General features: G+C 63.0%; 2 protein-coding genes across 3 annotated transcripts; both read right to left on the bottom strand.

Annotated features, from left to right (window-relative positions):
* Positions 1–1431: 1431 nt before the first annotated feature.
* LOC138846778 (leukocyte immunoglobulin-like receptor subfamily A member 6) lies at positions 1432–9274 on the bottom strand. Its single transcript, XM_070063481.1, has 8 exons — positions 9265–9274; positions 7595–7906; positions 6918–6968; positions 6714–6810; positions 6340–6404; positions 2275–2349; positions 1810–2171; positions 1432–1728 (listed from the first exon to the last, which is right to left on the bottom strand). The coding sequence occupies exons 1-8, from the start codon at positions 9272–9274 to the stop codon at positions 1432–1434; spliced, it is 1269 nt and encodes a 422-aa protein (XP_069919582.1).
* A 3650-nt stretch (positions 9275–12924) lies between these two features.
* On the bottom strand, positions 12925–18453 carry LOC100347041 (leukocyte immunoglobulin-like receptor subfamily A member 4). 2 transcript variants are annotated; one of them, XM_070062920.1, is made up of 5 exons: positions 18334–18453; positions 15775–16077; positions 15378–15659; positions 14862–15161; positions 12925–13430 (listed from the first exon to the last, which is right to left on the bottom strand). In XM_070062920.1, exons 2-5 carry the CDS (start codon positions 16073–16075, stop codon positions 13294–13296), a joined length of 1020 nt encoding a protein of 339 aa, XP_069919021.1. In that variant the 5' UTR covers positions 16076–16077; positions 18334–18453; the 3' UTR covers positions 12925–13293. The 2 variants fall into 2 exon arrangements, with proteins under 2 accessions (XP_069919021.1, XP_069919022.1); XM_070062921.1 differs by lacking the exon at positions 18334–18453 and having other exon boundaries at positions 15378–15600; positions 15775–15956.
* Positions 18454–19402: the final 949 nt, after the last annotated feature.

The raw sequence follows: 19402 nt of genomic DNA, 5'->3' as shown, positions 1-19402 counted from the left end.
GCTGCCTCCCCTTATCCACGTGCTTCTCTGTTAGCCCCTTAGCACCGAGCCCGACTGAGCTCTGTGCAGAGACCGAGGGCAGTGTGCCACGTGCCCCAGGACGGTTGGGAAGCAGACACACCTGGTGCGGGTGGGGCCGAGGGAGCCGATTTTGTCCATAGAAGCAGGGGAGGACTCCTTGTACTTGGTGCCGTCACCCTGACTAGGAAGTAGCACTGCCTTCACGCGGCAGGAACCCGAGGTGCACAGCGGGGACCTGACGGTGGAGCCCCCGGCACCCGGCAGGCAGCTGGGGGCGTCTCTTCCCAGCCCGCATCACAGACCTCACGGGGCTCCTGGAGGGTGGCCGTATGACGGCTAGCGGCACCCCCACAGAAAGCATGCTTGTTTCAGAGCGGCCGCTAAGCAGTGCCCAGACACCCCCCCATCAGTCTCCCGGGCACCGGTTCCCGTGTGACCCTTCTGAGCCCCCACACGCAAGGCGTCCCAAGCCCAGGGAAGGACTCGGGGCCTGAGAGGCCGTGAGCGTCCCGTGTGGGATGGACCTCGCCCACCCTAAAATCCGATTTCGCTCGTTTCTTCTGTTACTTGGCGCAAGCTCCGTGTTCTTGGCTGGAAACGCGGATTCTCACGCATGCGCACTGGGAACTGCATTCACCAGAAACAGAGTAAAAGGCTCCATGAGAGTGGAGCAAGGCGGGAGGCGGGTGCGGGTCCACATGCGGCCTGCAGGTGGCGCTGTCCCACCGGAGAGCCAGGCGGGACAGGGCACAGCCACAGGGCAGAAGTCCACAGCTGAATGGAGGAAGAGGCCCTGATGCCCCAGACAGCCTCCAACACCCACACTAGGGGGGACAGTTCCCCACTGTGCACCCGACTCCCCCTGCCCCGCCCCCAGGGAGCGGCCTCAGACCCAGGCTGTCCTCTCTCCAGGTCACTGCCGGCCTGCAGCCCGGGTCCTCTTGTGGCTGTACCAAGCCTCCTCCAGCAAAAGATGGAGGCCCAGCAGGACCAGGCCTGCCATGCCTATGCGGATGAGGTTCTCCAGGGTGTGGTCCTGGGGCGCTGGGTCTGGGGGTGTGCACGGAGGGGTCACCTAGGCTGGCCAGACCCAGTCACCCAGGACCCCACCTCCCTGCAGCTGCCTGAGCCCTGGGTCGAGCCTGTAGCTCACTCACCAGCGGGGGAGCCTGGCTGGGGGTGCGAGGGGCTGCTGGGCTCCGATCCCCCTGAGAACAGGGACGTGATGGTGAGGAGGAGACCCTGCCCTTCCATGCACTCAGCACTGAGGACCTGGGCCCTCGGGCTAAAGTCTTCTGCTGTTCCAACTCCCTGGTGACCTCCCCTGGGGCCTATCCCCACCCAGCCCTCTCCTGGGGACAGCCCTGAACTGACCAGCATGACCAAGGACACAGGGCTGGGGCCCTCACCTCACACCTCGAGCTGCAGGGGGTCACTGGGCCATGACCACAGGGAGGGGTCAGTGCTGTGGGCACCGTAGCACCTGTAGGTGCTCCCGTGGGCTGAGGTCACAGGACCCAGCATGAAGGTGGCCTCAGCAGCCATGGCCGAGCCCAGGACATGCAGGCGCTGGGGAGGGGTGCCTGAGCCCACTTTGTGCAGGAGAAAGGTGTCCATCGCCTCCTCAGAGCCACAACGCAGGGCCACCGTCACTCCCCAGGGCACCGAGGGCTCCGGCTGGGCCTGCAGGGAGGGGTTCCTGTACATTCCTGGGAGAGAGGACGGCGTGTGGACGGATCATCCCGCAGCCGGCAGGGTGTGCAGGTGTTCACCGGTCCCGCGGGGTCAGCGTTCCTGCAACTCCCGCCCCACCCAGGCTCCATGGGCACCGGGCCCCTCACCTGTGACCTGGAGCTCCAGGGGCTCACTGGGCAGTGACCACACATGGGGCTGGCTGCTGTGAGTGCGGTAGCACCTGTAGATGCCCCCCTGGGTGCTGTCCACAGGGCCCAGGAGGAAGGTGGCCTGCCACACCCCAGCCCCATGGGAGAACCTGGCTTCCAGGCTGTGTAGGGGGCCGGCTCCGCCCTCCTTCCACGGATGGACAGTGCGGGCATCATCATACTCTGAGCGACAGGAGAGGGACACGTTCCCTCCTGACACCACCACGGGGCTTGGCTGGGCTGACAGGGAGGGTGCCGGGAACATCCCTGCAGTGGAGGGCAGAGCCGTGTTGGTGGGCTGCCACCCCATATACCCCACTTGGCTTCCTTCTGTGACCTGGAGCCACTCTAGACTGGGGACACCCCTTACCTGTCACCACCAGGGTCAGGGGGTCACTGGGCTGGCAGGGGCCGAGCCGGGTCCGATACACACACCAGTACTGCCCTGTTTTTTAGGAGCTCATGGACATGGTGATGGGGAAGTCAGCCTTGTGTCTGGAGTCCTGTTGGGCCCACATTTCCCAGGGCAGAGGGCTGCCCTCTTTATACACAAGATAATACTCAGCCTGCAGAGACCCCTGGCACCAGAGGGTCACAGGGCTCCCCACGGCGACCAGGGGGCCTGGGTCGGCCCAGATGGAGGGCTTGGGGAGGGCCCCTGGAAGGGAATCAGAGCTGCAGACCCCAGGGTGCCGCCCCTCCCCCGCCCCATTCCCCAGCTCCACTCCCAGTCCCTCCCAGCCATCACCATCAGCCCAGCCCCACTGGGCTCCTTAACCCTGAGCTGCCTGGGCCCCTGGGGCTGAGCCAGGTCAGCGGAGGACTCACCTGCCTGTGCCCCATCCCCTGGCACCCGGCACAGTCCTGGAAGAGAGGTCCCTGTGAGAGCTGCTCCCCATTCCCAGCCCTGCAGAGATGCCCAGGCCTGCCCTGGTCCTCTGAGTCCTGGGGTCCCAGCTTGGGCAGGGCGCTGTCCCCTCCCACACCTGTGAGGGGTCCCATTGTCCCCGTGTCCCCGGCTCACCCAGACAGAGGAGGGCAGTGAGGGCCAGGGTCTGGGTCCCGCCACCCATCGTCTTGTGGAGCAGAGCAGCTGTGAGGGCCACAAGCCCAGAGCCCGGCTGGAGATGAGCGGGGAGACGTCACGGGTGCCTCATCTGCGGCCTCACAGGAAGGGAGCAGCCCCTCCCCGACCTCCCCCGCCATCCCTCAGGACGGGTTCGGGACACAGCTGGCTCTGGGGACAGCTAGGACCAGGCCCCTGCCTCCACTGCCCCCTTCGCTGTGCCTGCCCGGCCTCCCTCCACTCTGCCAGCCCCACCCAGGGTGTGCCCCTCATGGGCTGGGCTCAGGAGCTGCCCAGTTAGGGTTCTGGTTCTCCCTGCACAGGCCGGGTGGCCTGAGGCAGGCACTTCCCTTTCCTGACTGTTGAGTGCAGGTGTGAGGCTGGGGTGGGGGGAGGGGAGGGGGAGGGCTGGATCCCGTGGGGAGGGTGACGGAATCTTCCAGATCTCTTGGAGCTGCCAGGAGCAGATGAAAAAGGCAGACCCTGCAGAGGTGTGGCTGAGCTGCAGCCCAGCTGTGGCTGTGGGAGGTGCAGGAGGGCCCACAACAGAGGACATGGGCCTGGGTGCGGTCCTGCTGGCAGATGACTGGCCCTGGCCTGGTGGGGGCTTGAAGAGGGGAGGGTGTCTGGGGGCAGAGGCCCCTAGCTCCTCTGGGAACTGAGAACATGGTGGTGCCCTGGTCCCAAGCCAGCCGGAGACTCATGGTGCATATACTGTGCCCGGTTTCTCATTTGATGGAGGGGGACTGGGAGCAGGTTCTAGGCTACTGCGTGGCCACAATCTGTGTAGGGCTGCGGGTCCCTGGCACCTGCTTCCTGAGCCCCCCGTGGCCTGTCCTCCCCTGATCTGAGCACCTGGGCTCCGTGCTCCTGGATGACATGGGGGTACCTCTTCCTGAGCGACCTGAACAGGTGATGTCGTCCTCCAGCGTCTCTGTGGTGGGAAGATGCCTGAGACCTCCCCTTCTGGGTGACACTCTGGTCTCAGGGTCCTGCAGTGTCCCTTCCAGATTCAGACGTGGGGACAGCACCGTTCTGGTAGGCACCCCTCCTCAGAAGTCCCTAGGAGCGCCCGCTGACCCCAGAGGTGAATCAGAAGTGGTTCCGGGTTCCAGACAGAATGGAAGACCCCATCCTCAGCCGTGTTTGGGGGTGGAGCTCTCAGCTGCCTGCTCTGGGGTGGGGGCCCCATGAGAGAACGCACGGTGGCTCGTCACAGCCTCGGGTGCAAAGGCACTGACAGGCATCTGTCCTTTCCTTAGCCCTGCGTCTGGTTGAGAGGAAGTCCCCCTCCCAGAAACAGGAGCTGGCAAAGCGTGCATGCAGTGGGGTTCACAGCAGAGCCACAGAAATGCAACGACCCCCTCTGGCCTCCACAGCCCTGCACAGCCCCAGGGCTCTGTGGGCTTCCAGCCCTGGGTGTTTCTGGGAAGGGTGCTATGCGAGGCCCATTGTGTGTGGCTGTGCCCCCAAGCCCCTCACATCCTCACTTCATGGCTTCCTGGGGCTCATCAGAATTCCTACGGAGCCAGGGACCCACCTCCCTGAGCCCGGCATCCCCAGTGCACATCTGGCTCCTGTCCCTGGCTGGCCGTGCTTGGATGGATGCCTGTGTGCACAGTCCCTGGGTGGTTGTCAGGGCCTCCCCCTGGCCCTCGGTGGTGAGAACACTCCACAGAGCCTGCACTCAGCACACTGGTGAGCACTGCGCCTGACCCTGACCCTTGCCAGGATGTGGGTCAACGGGAGCGCCTGCCTCCGTGCAGGGGGTGGGTTGCTCTGTGCTGTGCTGACGCTGGGTCTGGTGCTTTGAGGAACTACAGGTCTCTTGCCGCAGTGGCAGAACCCTGCACATTCCAGCCGCGTCTCAGGGCTGTGATTTCCCCACTTCCTGACCACACTCTGTCTACTGTGTCTTCGAGAAGTGACCAGTGAGGTGGCGTGGGGGGTGCCTCTCTCTGGCATTATTCGCACTTCCCTTCCCTTGTGCTGAGTGAGTTGCACCCTTGCTTTTCCTACTGTGGCTTCCAGATCTGCATCCAATGTGTTCGTTGTCTTCCTGTTCCCTTCATAGCTGTCCACGGTGCACAAGAGTTCTGAAGTTTTGAGGATGATCAATGCAGCCATTTTCCTGTTTGTTCCTCATACTTTCAGAATCACAGCTAAGACGCTGTGATGTAGTCTGAGGTCATATTTACCCAGGTATTTCCTTCTAGGAGTGTTTAAAAAAATTTTTGTAAACTCTGATTTATTTATTCGAGAGGTAGGGACATAGAGAGGAGAAACGGCAACAGAGATTTGCCACCTTCTGGCTCACTCCCCAGATGGCTGGGCCAGGCTGTTCCAGGAGCTTCTTTTGGGTCTCCCACGTGGGTGCAGGGCCCCAAGCATTTGGGCCATCCTCTGCTGCTTTCCCAGGGGCATTAGCAGGGAGCTGGATCAGAAGTGGGGCATCCGAGATTGGAACTGGTGGTCATATGGGATGCCGGCGCTGCAGGTGTTGGCTTTACTCCCTCAGCTACGCTGTGGGGGGGTGGGGTCCCAGCCCATAACTGGAAACACTGGTGCAGAATCCACAGCGCTCTCTCAATCCCACCTCCCTGAACTCTGTGGGAAACGCAGACTTGCACCACACGGACAAGCAGAGTAACCAGCCACCAGAGGAAGCCGGGCAGGCATCCGCACTCTTCCAGAACACCGGGTGCTGCCGTCCGCCAGAACCGCCGTGTCGTGGGGTTTATGTTAGTTGTGCATTGAGAAATCCACATGACCCTTGAACTTCCCGTGCCTGAAGAAACCCTGCACACACTTTCTTTCACTTCTGTGTGGTCCTCTCAGAGGGTGGATTCCCACGGTCATCTGGGATTTTACCTTAGAGTTTGATAAGCCACACGTTTTTAAAAATATTTATTTAAAAATCAGAGTTACAGAGAGAAGGAGAGAGAGAGGTATCCATCTGCTGGTTTAATCCCAATGGGTCCTCACAGCTGGAGCTTGTCTGATCTCCAACCAGGAGCCAGGAGCCAGGAGCCAGGAGCTTCTTCTGGGTCTCCCAGATGGATGCCGGGGCCCAAACACTTGGGCCATCTTCTACCGCTTTCCTAGGCCATAGCAGAGAGCTGGATTGGACGTGGGGCAGCCAGGACTTGAACCGGTGCCCACAGGGGATGCTGGCACCTGAGGCAGCAGCTTTTATCCATTAAGCCACAGCACCAGCCCAGATCTATTGATTCTGACCTCCCACATCTGGCCCCACCTGTCATGGCCTCCTTTTGGTGAGCAGAATTTTAAATCCATCTTGAGTGACAGGTGTCCCACCACATCCTGGCCCACTTGCTGAAGGTCAAGGGGAACGAATCCTGGCGTTACCCTCTCCGCGGGTGGCAGGGCCCGGGCTCCTGTGGAGACTCAGGGCCACTGAGCTGTGTGCGGTCCTTGGAGAGGAACAAGACAGAACCGCACGGGAGCCTGCAGGGCGGTGGGCAGGGCTGGTGGAGGCTGGGGCCCCTTCGTAGAATGTGCGTGGGAGCCCAGGGAAGCAGCACTGCCAGCGGCCCACCAGGGTCCCTGCCCCTGAGCAGGATTCCTGCAACCCCAGGTGAGCTCCGCCCACTTCCCTAGGCTTCTCACCACTCCTGCCTGATCCACCCTCCCCCGCCTCCAGGGCTTGGCCTCTCTGACCCAGCTCTGTCCTCTCTCCAGGTCACTGCCGGCCTGCAGCCCGGGTCCTTCTCTGGCTGTACCAAGCCTCCTCCAGCAGAAGCCCGAGGCCCAGCAGGACCAAGCCCGCCACACTCATGTGGATGAGGTTCTCCAGGGTGAGGTCCTGGGGTGCTGGGGCTGGGGGTGTGCATGGAGGGGTCACCGAGGCTGGCCAGATCCAGTGACCCAGGACCCCACCTCCCCACAGCTGCCTGAGCCCTGGGTCCAGCCTGTAGCACACTCACCAGCAGGGGAGCCTGGCTGGGGGTGCGAGGGGCTGCTGGGCTCCGGTCCTCCTGAGAACAGGGACAGGACGGTGAGGAGGAGGAGACCCCGGCTTGCTCCGCACTCCGCGCTTCCGGGTCCCCACATCATGCCTCAGAGATCAACCTGGCCCTCGGTGAGCCGCCTCCACGTTACTCTGTCGGGCTCCCTGTGCTCTGGGGCCGCCAGGGGAGCTGCGCAGGGGACAGGCCACGTGGCACCTACAACCTGGCGAGCTTCTCCCTACAGGAGCAGATCTGGGGCCCACCCTGGGCCAAGGCCAGGGCAAACTGTGCCTGTGCAGTCTCTGTCCTGGTCTAGAGGCCCACAGCGTCCGGGGTGTGAGGACAGTCATGCGCAGGGCCTGTCCAGCACTGCATCTACTCCAGCCCCTGTGGGAGCCTGGCCTGGGGCTGCCGGCCAGGGCGCTGGGCCGACCCCAAGTCCCTGTGTGACCCCGTCAGACCCTCTGCAGGGACCACCGAGGGCCCTGCTGGGTCAGGAGGGAAGAGGGAGCGGGGCTGCACCTGGATCCGCCCACACCCTTCTCCCTCCTGCCCTGCAGTCCCACTGCCCTCACTCTGGGTGTCTGGCCCAGGAGCCCAAGCCCCGCACCCAATTCCCATCTACGCCTCCTCTCAGCGTCCCCGTGACCTACCCAGCTCCTGCTCAGGTGTGGCTTCCTCACTGTCACCCCAGCTCCAGGGCGGCACTGGGCTCTGAGCAGCCAGCAGTGCTGAGGCAGACACAGCGGTAGCACCCCGCGTACACCTCAGCCATGAGAGGGTGGGGAACTTGGCCTTGTTTCCGGGCTCCAGGGGCATCGCTCTGTCCCAGGGCTCTGGGATTCCCTCTTTATACAGACGGCACTCCTGGGCCTCCAGGGTCCCCTGACACCACAGGGCCCCAGGCCTGCCCAGGGCGATCACAGAGCCTGGCTCAGCCCGGACGATGGGTCTGGGGAGGGTCCCTGGAAGGAAACCAGAGGCTGGGTCCCAGGACCACGTCCCCTCACAGGCCAGGACCCTCCCAGATGCCCTCCTCAGCAGACAGGGCTGCTCTCCCCACCCCAGCTGCCCGGGGTGGCCCTTGTCTCATGGCGGGGGAGGGGACCGGCAAGTGGGGGCACGCTCACCCACCTGCACTCGGGTCCTGGGGCCAGCACAGCCCTGGAGGGGAGAGCTCCCCGTGAGAGATTGCCCCTGCCCCTGCGCAGGTCTTCTCCCCGGGGCTCCTGAGCCTGGGGTCTCCAGGGAGCAGGGCCTGGCTGTGGGGGGCAGGGTCCCTCCCAGAGCAGGGTCTCCCCTCCCCGTCTTCCCGTCTCCCCAGGCAGAGCAGGACCATGAGGGCAGGGTCATGGTGTCCTCTCCGCCGGCCCCGGCACAGCACCCGTGGCACGGACACACACCGGGTGTGGACGCTTAGCAGAGCCCAGACCTCCAGCAGCCTGGAGTGAAACGAAACTCATGATTTACATGGAAACACAAAAGCCGCAAACATGGCATCGTCAGGTGTCTCAGGCACGTTTTGGTCAGCCACAGTCGCCTGTACGCCGGCGCCCCCAACATTCTAATGAAGCTGGCAGCTGCCGACCTCATCGTACTCTTGCTGCACGGCTTCTGTGTGCAGAGTCCTAGATACGCAGATCTGCACCACTGCAGGAGGACGCCCGGCCCCCGGTGGATATTCTCATAGGAATACAGCAGCGAGCTCTGCCGTTCCCAGCCCAGGAGTGAACGGCAGAGTTCAGAGCCCAGAGTGAAGTAGGTGCCATTCTGCAGGTGTGTGCTGGGACTCCTTGATGTCCCATGACCAGACTCACCCGGCACAGGGTTCCTAGAGCCTATCCCCACCATTACAGGACACATGGATGGATTTAATGCACACAAGATGAATGCCACACACTGTAAGGCTGCAGAGTTCTTAACATATGGGCCTGAAATCACTGTGCTGTTTTGTGCTGTTATTTGTTCTGAAAGCGTGTGTAGGATCTGTAGTGCTGCCTCCTGCTTCCCTCACCATGGAAGTGGGTTCAACTGGGTTTCTTTGCTGGTCCTGGTGGTTGGGGCTAGCGATTGCTGTTTGTGCTGCCCAGAGTTAACCTTCTCCTCTGTCGTGTTCTGCTTGTCCTCACAGGTAGCTGCCAATATCATAATATTTCCTTCTGTGTACTCTCATGGAGATAACTTAGTATTCTTTTGAAGAATTCTTGTTCTGACCCTATGTTCATTGAATTTTTTGGTCTTTTTTCTTTTCTAATGTATCCATTGGTAATTCTTGAATACCCAGCTTCACAGTTTCACATGTAATGCTAACATCCTCACTCACCTGAAAACATGGTCTGGGGCTGGTGCTGCGGCGTAGCAGGTGAAGCCACTGCCTGAAGTGCCGGCATCCCATATGGGCACCAGTTTGAGTCCTGGCTGGTCCACTTCCAATCCAGTTCTCTGCTGTGGCCTGGAAAAGCAGTAGAGGGTGGCCCAAGTCCTTGGGTTCCTGCACCCTCATGGGAGACCTGAAAGAAGCTCCTGGCTCCTGTCTTCAGATCAGATCAGCACTGGCCATTGCAGCCTATTGTGGAGTGAACCAATAGGTGGAAGACCATTCTCTCTCTCTCTCTCTCTCTCGCTCTCTCTCTCTCTCTCTCTCCCTGTCTCTCCTTTTCTCTCTGTGTAACACTGATTTTCAAATAAATAATCTTAAAAAAAAACAAACATGATGTCACTTCTGTTTTCTCAGATTTCTCACTGATGGTTGAGAAACCTCTTGCTTTATTTCCAAAACAGAGATATGAGTTATCTGTGGCCACAGAATCACGTGTGTCCCAGGGTTCCCAGAATCTCTCCTGCTGGTGTACAGGAGGGGTCCCCAGGGGCAACTCCTGTACCCTCCATGCAGTGAGGGATCGGGGTCCTTCCTGGCAGGGATCCAGGGCAGTGAACTTGTTGGGCTCAGGCAGGGCTCTGACCAGAAGGAAGCTTGGCAGCTGCCTACTATGTGGGCGTCAGAGTACACAGCTGGGCATAGGTCACATTCAGGGACACCTCGGGGGCTGAAGCCTGGTGAGCAGAGAGTGAGAGGGAAGTTACACAGCTGGGGGCAGGGTGCTGGGGGGCCAGGACCCAGGTGATGGTGCACCTGCCTGTCCTCTTCTGCTGGCCTGTCCTTCCCCCCTGGCAATCCCCTGTGCAGGTGGGAAAGGGAGAGGTCTCCTCCCCTCTGGAGTCTGCGGGGGTTCACCTGGGCATATCTCACTCCCTGGGGGGCTTCACCCCATAGGCTCTGCTGGGAAGAGACAGCAGGGGGGAGCTCCCTGATTCCACTCTGGACCCTTCAGGCAATTTTAGAGCTGTGGCCAGAGTGACCGCCTTAAAATGTGTGACCCTCTTGGTGGGGTCTTTGGAGGATTCTGAAATCCTCTGAGGGTCTGGACGCTGCCTCCCCCGGTCACAGCTGAGCTGAGACAGGAAGCAGTAAGTCAGCGAGGACCCTCTCAGGACACTCATGGGGACACCAACACCCTCTGGGCAGAGGCCCCTGGGACCTACTTGCTGCTGAGATGGGACTTGTGGGTGGGGGGCTGGAACCCCCACAGGAACCTGAGACTGAGGAAAGGAGACAGGTGAAGGTGGGGGCTTCTCCTGTAGCCCCCCACTCCCAAACTCTTCTCTTGCATGTGGCCCGCAGCCTCCTAGGAATCTCTCTCACCCTGGACCCAGTGTTGAGGGCTGGGGATGGTGGGTGGGCCTGCCCTCTAGGGATGAGCCTCCTAGATGACCCCCCAGAGCCCCTTCTGGGACTCCAGGATCCCCTGACACCACAGGGCCCCAGGCCTCCCCAGGGCGATCACAGAGCCTGGCTCAGCCTGGAGGCTGTGTCTGGGGAGGGTCCCTGGAAGGAAACCAGAGGCTGGGTCCCAGGACCACGTCCCATTACAGGCCAGGATCCTCCCAGACACCCTCCTCATCAGACAGGGCTGCTGTCCCCACCCCAGCTGCCCGGGTGGCCCTTGTCCTATGGGGGGGTACCCTGCACAGTGGGGGCATGCTCACCTGCCTGCACTCGTGTCCTGGGGCCCACACAGCCCTGGGGGAGAGCTCCTCGTGAGAGGGTTGGCCCCGCCCTTGCGCATGTCCTCTGCTCCCCCAGGCTCCTGAGCCTGGGGTTCGAGGGATCAGGGCCTGGCAGTGGGCATGGGTGGGGCGGGGTCCCTCCCAGACCAGGATCTCCCTTCCCCGTCTTCCAGTCTCCCCCAGGCAGAGCAGGACCATGAGGGTGGGGGTCATGCCATCTCTTCACCGGCCCCAGCACAGAGCCTGGCAGGACGGACACATACAGGGGGTGGCGCTGGGAGGCTGGGTCCTCGCGGCCATGGGGTTGTGCCATCAGCAGGCCCACAGGAAGAGGAACTGACCCTCTCCCCCACCCAGGGGCTGGAAGCATCCTCGCCCAGGCTCCTTCCACCAGCCACAGCCCGGCCACACTTCAGTTATTTCCTGATGACCCTTAGTACATTAACAATGTTGTACATTAACTCTTCTTTATTAAAAGAATATTTATTTACTTGAAAGAGTTACGGGGGGGGAGAGAGAGAGAGAGAGAGAGAGAGAGAGAGAGGTCTTCCATCTGCTGGTTCACTCCCCAAGTGGCCACAAAGTGCAGAGCCAGGGCTATCTGGGGCCAGGAACCAGGATCTTCTCCCCATCCCCCCTGCGGGTGCAGGGACCAGGGACTTGGACCACCTTCTGCTGCTCTCCCAGGTGCATTAGCAGGGAGCGGGAGCGGATGTGGAGCAGCTGGGACTCCAACCCTGGCCCCTATGGGATGGCAGCCCTGCAGGCTGGGATTGAACCTGCACTGCCACAGTGCCGGCCCCACATGAACTCTTCTAGCTCCATTGTCATCCCCCCAAATGCCCCACACTCACTAAGCTGCTCCCAGTCCCTCCTCGTCCCTAAGGCACTGCTTGGCCTCCATGGAGTTTGGAGTTCTGCTTCCCCGGGAATCCCTCCCCATGCCCGACTCTGCTCTGCACTCTCAGAGGGCGGGGCTGGCGCTTGGAGAACCCTCGCCACTCGCTCAGTACCACAGCTGAGACCACGCAAGCCCGGGCTGGAAGCTGGGAACATCTCAGTCCAGATTCTGAGCTTTCTACTCCGCAAGGGGGGCGCGCCCAGTCCTGGCACAGTCAGAACCAGTAACACAGGGCCTGCACAAGTGTGATTCGCGCTTTGGGACAGGACAGAGGGTGGGGCGTGGGGATGGCACAGTTCCAGGAGCAGGATTCAGCCCGGGCTGCGGGAGGCCAGGAGGCAAGCAAGCAGCCTGGATTGAGTCATTCAAGCCGCCAGCCCTGAACAGGGACTCCGCGTCTTGAAGCCCTCTGTTCTCAGCTGGACCCCGACCCAGGGGAGGCGCCCACCTCACGCTGCCTCCCCTTATCCACGTGCTTCTCTGTTAGCCCCTTAGCACCGAGCCCGACTGAGCTCTGTGCAGAGACCGAGGGCAGTGTGCCACGTGCCCCAGGACGGTTGGGAGGCAGACACACCTGGTGCGGGTGGGGCCGAGGGAGCCGATTTTGTCCATCGAAGCAGGGGAGGACTCCTTGTACTCGGTGCCGTCACCCTGACTAGGAAGTAGCACTGCCTTCACGCGGCAGGAACCCGAGGTGCACAGCGGGGACCTGACGGTGGAGCCCCCGGCACCCGGCAGGCAGCTGGGGGCGTCTCTTCCCAGCCCGCATCACAGACCTCACGGGGGTCCTGGAGGGTGGCCGTATGACGGCTAGCGGCACCCCCACAGAAAGCATGCTTGTTTCAGAGCGGCCGCTAAGCAGTGCCCAGACACCCCCCCATCAGTCTCCCGGGCACCGGTTCCCGTGTGACCCTTCTGAGCCCCCACACGCAAGGCGTCCCAAGCCCAGGGAAGGACTCCGGGCCTGAGAGGCCGTGAGCGTCCCGTGTGGGATGGACCTCGCCCACCCTGAAATCCGATTTCGCTCGTTTATTCTGTTACTTGGCGCAAGCTCCGTGTTCTTGGCTGGAAACGCGGATTCTCACGCATGCGCACTGGGAACTGCATGCACCAGAAACAGAGCAAAAGGCTCCATGAGGGCGGAGCAAGAGGGAGGCGGGTGCGGGTCCACATGCGGCCTGCAGGTGGTGCTGTCCCACCGGAGAGCCAGGCGGGACAGGGCACAGCCACAGGGCAGAAGTCCACAGCTGAATAAAGAGCCCCTGACGCCCCCAGACAGCTCCCAGCACCCACACTAGGGGGGACAGTTCCCCACTGTGCACCCGACTCCCCCCTCCCCGCCCCCAGGGAGCGGCCTCTGACCCAGGCTGTCCTCTCTCCAGGTCACTGCTGGCCTGCAGCCCGGGTCCTCTTGTGGCTGTACCAAGCATCTGCCAGCAGAAGCCCAATGCCCAGCAGGACCAAGCCCGCCACGCCTATGCGGATGAGGTTCTCCAGGGTGTGGTCCTCGGGCGCTGAGGCTGGGGGCGTACACGGAGGGGTCACCTAGGCTGGCTCACCGGAGTCCACCTCCCCGCAGCAGCCTGAGCTCTGGGTCCGGCCTGTAGCTCACTCACCAGTGGGGGAGTCTGGCTGCGGGTGCGAGGGGCTGCTAGGCTCCGGTCCTCCTGAGAACAGGGACGGGACGGTGAGGAGGAGAAGACCCCACCCTCCCCATGCACTCAGCACTGAGGACCCGGGCCCACAGCTGGCGGGGGCCATCAGGGGCTCCTGAGTGTCAGAGACACAGAGGGGCAACGTCCAGGGCAGCCTCCCCTCCCCCACACCTCAGCCTGTGCACCTGCTGCTCCACCCTCTTTATCTGTGGTCAACTAAGTCTTCATTATCTTGACACAGCCACCATGGGACACACACACACACACACACACACACACACACGTGTTTCCTAAGCGGTGGTGCTCCACTGTGTTCCACAATCACTATTCCTGAGTGAGAAGACCTGGAACAACCAGGTCACAGTGTAGACCTCGGTGACTATCGGTAGTTACAAGCTCAGGGACACAACTCACAGTGAACATGGACACAGACAGCACACATCACAGTGGGCACTGTGCAGGGACGCAGCTACAGACGTGCGCATACTGAAACAGGCCAGGCTGCCCAGGGATCGGGAAGCCAGGAAGTGAGATGTCCCTTCCCTCTGGGCTGATGGGAACTTTGTCAGGAAATCAGAGCCCAACCAGGGTCGGGGGAAGGAGTCCCCACAGGAACAAACGCTCCACTGCTGCTCCTCCACTGAGCTGCTCTTCAGGAGAATAAGGGGCCCAGACCTCCCTGAGGGTTGTCACAGGGGGCGGGGCTTGGGAGCCATTGCACCTGCAGGTCCCCACCCCTCCCCGGATGAGGGCGCAGTATGGGCAGGACTGGGCCTTGCTCTGCCAGTTCTGACCTGAGGCGCAGGGCAGGGAGGGCGCCCCTGCGTCCAGGTGCCCTTGTGAGTGGGAAACAGCACCGTGCACTGAGCACTGCTGTGCCCCAGGCACACGCTGGGTCTCTGCATTCACCCCCTGAGCCGCCACCACCTCACAGCCCACACGGCCACCCCTCCCCTCTCCCCAGGGACCTGGACCCGGAGGAGTCCCCGCCAGGGGCCAGCTGACCCAGGGCTACACACCTTTGTGTCTAGGGAGTCCCCTCGCCCTTGTGGGCTCCATGAGAGGCCTGTGCACCCAGCCCAGTTCCCATCTCAACTCTAGGGCCCCTGATCCATCCACTCCACTGCCCACCCAAACCCCATACCACAGAGGGTGACCTGGGCCCCGGAGCTGGAGACCTCTGCTGCTCCCTGCTCCCTGGTGACCTCCCCTGGGGCCCCTCCCCAGCCCAGCCCTCTCCTGGGGACAGCCCTGCACTGACCAGGACCACCGTGGGGACAGGGCTGGGGCCCTCACCTGACACCTCGAGCTGCAGGGGGTCGCTGGGCTGGGACAACAGGTAGGGGTCAGTGCTGTGGGCACCGTAGCACCTGTAGGTGCCCCCGTGGGCTGAGGTCACAGGACCCAGCATGAAGGTGGCCTGAGCAGCTGTGGCCGAGCCCAGGACACGCAGGCGCTGGGGAGGGGCGCCTGAGTCCACTTTGTGCAGGAGAAAGGTGTCCATCGCCTCCTCAGAGCCACAGCGCAGGGCCACCATTGCTCCCCTGGGCACCGAGGGCCCCGGCTGGGCCTGCAGGGAGGGGTTCCTGTACATTCCTGGGAGAGAGGACGGCATGTGGAGGGAGCAGCCCCTCCCTCCCCTCAGGGCAGCTTGGGTCTCCTGGGGTCCCTGTCCCTGCTGGCTCCACTCCCCTCCCAGGAACAGGACCCCACTTGGCCTCTGGCCCAGGACTCTAAGGACCCCACACCCCCATGGCAAAACCCCGGGTCTAGCCTGGGGCAGACAGGATGGGGCGGGGAGGGGCTCCCCACCTGCAACCAGCACGTCCAGGGGGTTGCTGGGGGCCGACCATGCGTAGGGGCCCTGGCGTCCACCGTAGCACCTGTACCGGCCCCCAAGGGAGCCGCTCACGGGGCCCAGGAGGAAGTCGGGGCTGGGCTGCCCGGCAAGGTGCTGGGGGGACGTGTCCCCCTCGGGCCTGGTCAGCGCGTATCTGTCACAGCTGGGCTCACAGTGACACCGCAGGGTCAGGCTCTGTCCCAGGAGCAGCAGTGAGGCCGGCAGGGCCGAGAGGGAGGGCTCCCTGTGCAGCCCTGAGAGGGGGTGGGGCGAGGAGGGCAGGGTCTGCAGCCTTTCACCGCCCCCACGGGGTCAGAGTTCCTGAATCCCCCACCCCCACCCAGGCTCCCTGGGCACTGGACCCCTCACCTGTGACCTGGAGCTCCAGGGGGTCGCTGGGCAGGGACCACACATGGTGCTCCACAGTGTCAGCGCGGTAGCACCTGTAAATGCCCCCGTGGGTGCTGTCCACGGGGCCCAGGAGGAAGGTGGCCTGCCACACCCCAGCAACTTGGGAGAACCTGGCTTCCGGGCTGTGTAGGGGGCCGGCTCCGCCCTCCTTCAGCAGATGGGCAGTGCCCACCCTATGTGAGCCACAGGAGAGGGACACGTGCCCTCCTGACGCCACCACGGGGCTTGGCTGGGCTGACAGGGAGGGCCCCGGGAACATCCCTGCAGGGGAGGGCAGAGCCGTGTTGGGGGGCTGCTGCCCCGTGCACCCCACTTGGCTTCCTTCTGTGACCTGGAGCCACTCTAGGCAGGGGACACCCCTTACCTGTCACCACCAGGGTCAGGGGGTCACTGGGCTGGGAGGGGCCGAGCGAGGTCAGATACACACACCAGTACTGCCCTGAGTCGTAGGAGCTCATGGACTGGATGATGGAAAAGCTAGCCTTGTGTCTGGAGTCCTGCTGGGCCTGCACTACCCAGGGCTGGAGGCCGCCCTCTTTATACATACGATAGACCTCAGCCTGCAGAGACCCCTGGCACCAGAGGGTCACAGGACTCCCCACGGCGACCAGGGGGCCTGAGTCGGCCCAGATGGAAGGCTTGGGGAGGGTCCCTGGAAAGGAATCAAAGTTGCAGACCCCGGGTGCTGCCCCTCTCCCACCCCATTCCCCAGCTCCACTCCCAGCCCCTCCCAGCCATCACCATCAGCCCAGCCACCCTGGGCTCCTTAACCCTGAGCTGCCTGGGCCCCTGGGGCTGAGCCAGGTCAGGGGAGGACTCACCCGCCTGTGCCTTATCCCATGGCGCCCGGCAAAGCCCTGGAAGAGAGGTCCCCGTGAGAGCTGCTCCCCACTCACCACCCCTGCAGAGATGCCCAGGCCTGCCCTGGTCCTCTGAGCCCTGGGGTCCCAGCTGGGGCAGGGTGCTGTCCCCCCACACCTGTGAGGGGTCCCACTGTCCCCGTGTCCCTGACTCACCCAGGCAGAGGAGGGCAGTGAGGGCCGGGGTCTGGGCCCCGCCACCCATCGTCTCACGTCTCATGGAGCAGAGCAGCTGTGAGGGCCACAGGCCCAGAGCCCGGCTGGAGATGAGCGGGGAGACGTCACGGGTTCCTCATCTGCGGCCTCACAGGAACGGGGGCAGCCCCTCCCCGACCTCCCCCGCTGTCCCTGAGGACAGGCCCAGGACACAGCGGGCTCTGGGGACAGCTAGGGCCAGGCCCCCGCCTCCACAGCCCCCTGCGCTGTGCCTGCCCGGCCTCCCTCCCCCACTCCAGCCCTACCCCTCCAGGAGTCCACTTTCTGTCCAGTTAGGGTTCTGGTTCTGCCTGCACAGGCCGGGTGGCCGAGACACGCACTTCCCCTTCCTGAGCTGTTGAGTGCAGTTGTGGGGGCTGGGGCGGGGGGAGGGGAGTGGGGAGGGCTGGATCCCGTGGGGAGGGTGACGGAATCTTCCAGGCCTCTCGGAGCTGATGAGAGCAGATGAAGAAGGCACAGACGCTGCAGAGGTGTGGCTGAGCTGCAGCCCATCTGTGTCTGTGGCAGGTGCAGGAGGGCCCACAACAGGGGACACGGGCCTGGGTGGGGTCCTGCTGGGGGCTGGCGGGCCCGAGGCCTGGCGAGCACTTGTGAGGGAGGGAGGGTGTCTGGGGGCAGAGGCCCGAGCTCCCCCGGGAACTGAGAGCGTGGGGGCACCGCGGGCCAGCCGGGTCCCGTGCCGCACACCCTGTGCCGGGTTTCTCGGTGAGGGAGGGGACTGGCATTAGGGCAGCAGGGGCAGGTGTCTGTCGCCAGAGGAGCAGCACCTGCCCGCTCAGGCTGTGGGAGGCTGGGCCATGAGAGCCCCGCCCACAGTCCAGGCTCCTCCTCCCTGGGCTCCTGCACTGATCCCTCTCTGTGTGGGGCCAGGGGTTCCCAGCACCCATGGCCCCAGCACTTCTGCACTGCACAGGGGTGGGGGTGTCCGTGGGGCCCCGGTGTCTGCCGTGTTGGGGGTGGGTCCAGGAGCGGCCGTGGGGGCAGGGCCCTGTGAGGCACCTCAGCCCGGCCCGGAGGTCCCGGGGCCCGACCCAGCACCAAGGACACGGGCCTCCTGGAGCCGCCCCTCAGGTGGGCTGATGCGCCCCGGGGTGGGGTCGTCCCCGCCCTCAGCCCCTCCTGTGGGGTCGCAGCCCGGCCACTTCCGGAGGACGCAGGTGGGCACAGCCCCGCTCCCGCCCGGCCCGGAGGTCCCGGGGCCCGACCCAGGGCGGGGGAGGCCCGGACGCCCCCTCCGCCGCGGACGCCGCTCCCACGCCCCTCAGCCACAGCTTCCCCTGACCCGACCACCCCGCTGCGGGGCCCTGAGGCCTCCCAGGACCTGCGCCGCCCCCTCCCTGCCGCCTGCCCTGACTCCCGGGGGAGGCGCCCTCACTGCGTCCCCTCACACACCCCTCTGCCCTGAGCCTCAGCTTCCCCGTGTGGGCGGACACGGACTCACCTGAGGCGGCCTCGCGCTACTGCACAACGATGAACGCACAGGACTGCGCAGGCGCAGAACGACACGTGACTCGCAGATGCCCACTGAGGGGCTGCGCGCGTGGTAGCCGCTGTCTCCGTGGAGGAAGAGAGCGGGTCCTTGTAGGAAACGTGAACCCTGACTGCTGCTCTGCGCGGCCCTGCAAGTCCTCGCCAGAGCAGGCGGGCGAGAAGAAGCCACAGAAGCGTCCGAATTGGGAAGGAAGAAGCCACGTCGGCTCTCTCCTGATGACGTCATCTTACCTAAGACTACCTCTCTTTGCTGATGACGTCATCCTACCTAAAGACAACCCAACGTCTCAACCAGAAACTGCCCTCACTGGTCACCGTCAGGTCGCAGGTTCGCGGTCCACACACGAACTCCCGTCAGCGCTCCAAGGGAGATCCACACAGCTCCACTTAGCAGAGCCCAGACCTCCAGCAGCCGGGAGTGAATTCCTTCCGGAAATGAGAGAGCGACGCCTGCAAACAGAGTCCCTGAGGAAGGGAACTGAACTGGACAGGAAGTAATGGGAGATCGCCGTGGTCAGGGCTGGGACATCAGCACTGTTAGGACTTTCAGTACTGCCCGGATATCTGTCAGAATATCTGTGACGTTCTTCACAGATAGAAAACAAAACTCATGATACACATGGAACCACAAAAGCCCCAAATATTAAAACCACCCTGAGACTAAAGCCCCAAGCCGAGGTATCTCACAGTCTGATTCAAGACACACGACACAGCTGCGGTGTCCACACAGCATGGCAGCAGATACGAACACACGGGGACACTGGACAGCAGAGAGAACCCAGACGGACGGTCACTGTTACAGTCTACTGGTTTCTACAAGGGCATCGAGAACGCACACTGGGGAAGGAGAGGACCTGCGGTGTGCTTTGAAAACTGTTTCCATCTGCAGAAGACAGAATGACAGCCCTGTCTCATCGTGTGTGCAAAAATCAACTCAACATCCATGACACATGAACAGAAGACGCAAACTCTGAAACTAAATGAAGAAATTTAAGGGAAGCACTTCTGATCATTTAGGA

Source organism: Oryctolagus cuniculus, chromosome 18, assembly GCF_964237555.1.
Source record: "Oryctolagus cuniculus chromosome 18, mOryCun1.1, whole genome shotgun sequence".
Classification (NCBI taxonomy): Eukaryota; Metazoa; Chordata; class Mammalia; order Lagomorpha; family Leporidae; genus Oryctolagus; species Oryctolagus cuniculus.
Note: the sequence above shows the minus strand (reverse complement) of the source record. Positions and strands in the feature narration are given on the sequence as shown.

Excerpts from the sequence above, each read along its gene's own strand:
- LOC138846778 (XM_070063481.1), bottom strand. Across the intron at positions 6,405-6,713 it reads CTTCTGCTGGAGGAGGCTTG|GACCGCACACAGCTCAGTGG; the intron begins GTACAGCCAGAG and ends TTCCTCTCCAAG. Across the intron at positions 1,729-1,809 it reads GGCGGGAGTTGCAGGAACGC|ATGTACAGGAACCCCTCCCT; the intron begins TGACCCCGCGGG and ends TCTCTCCCAGGA.
- LOC100347041 (XM_070062920.1), bottom strand. The coding sequence starts at position 16,075 with ATGTTCCCGGGGCCCTCCCTGTCAGCCCAGCCAAGCCCCGTGGTGGCG. Across the intron at positions 15,660-15,774 it reads CCTGGAGCTCCAGGTCACAG|GGCTGCACAGGGAGCCCTCC; the intron begins GTGAGGGGTCCA and ends ACCCCCTCTCAG. Across the intron at positions 13,431-14,861 it reads CCTGCAGCTCGAGGTGTCAG|CCTCAGCGCCCGAGGACCAC; the intron begins GTGAGGGCCCCA and ends GTACGCCCCCAG.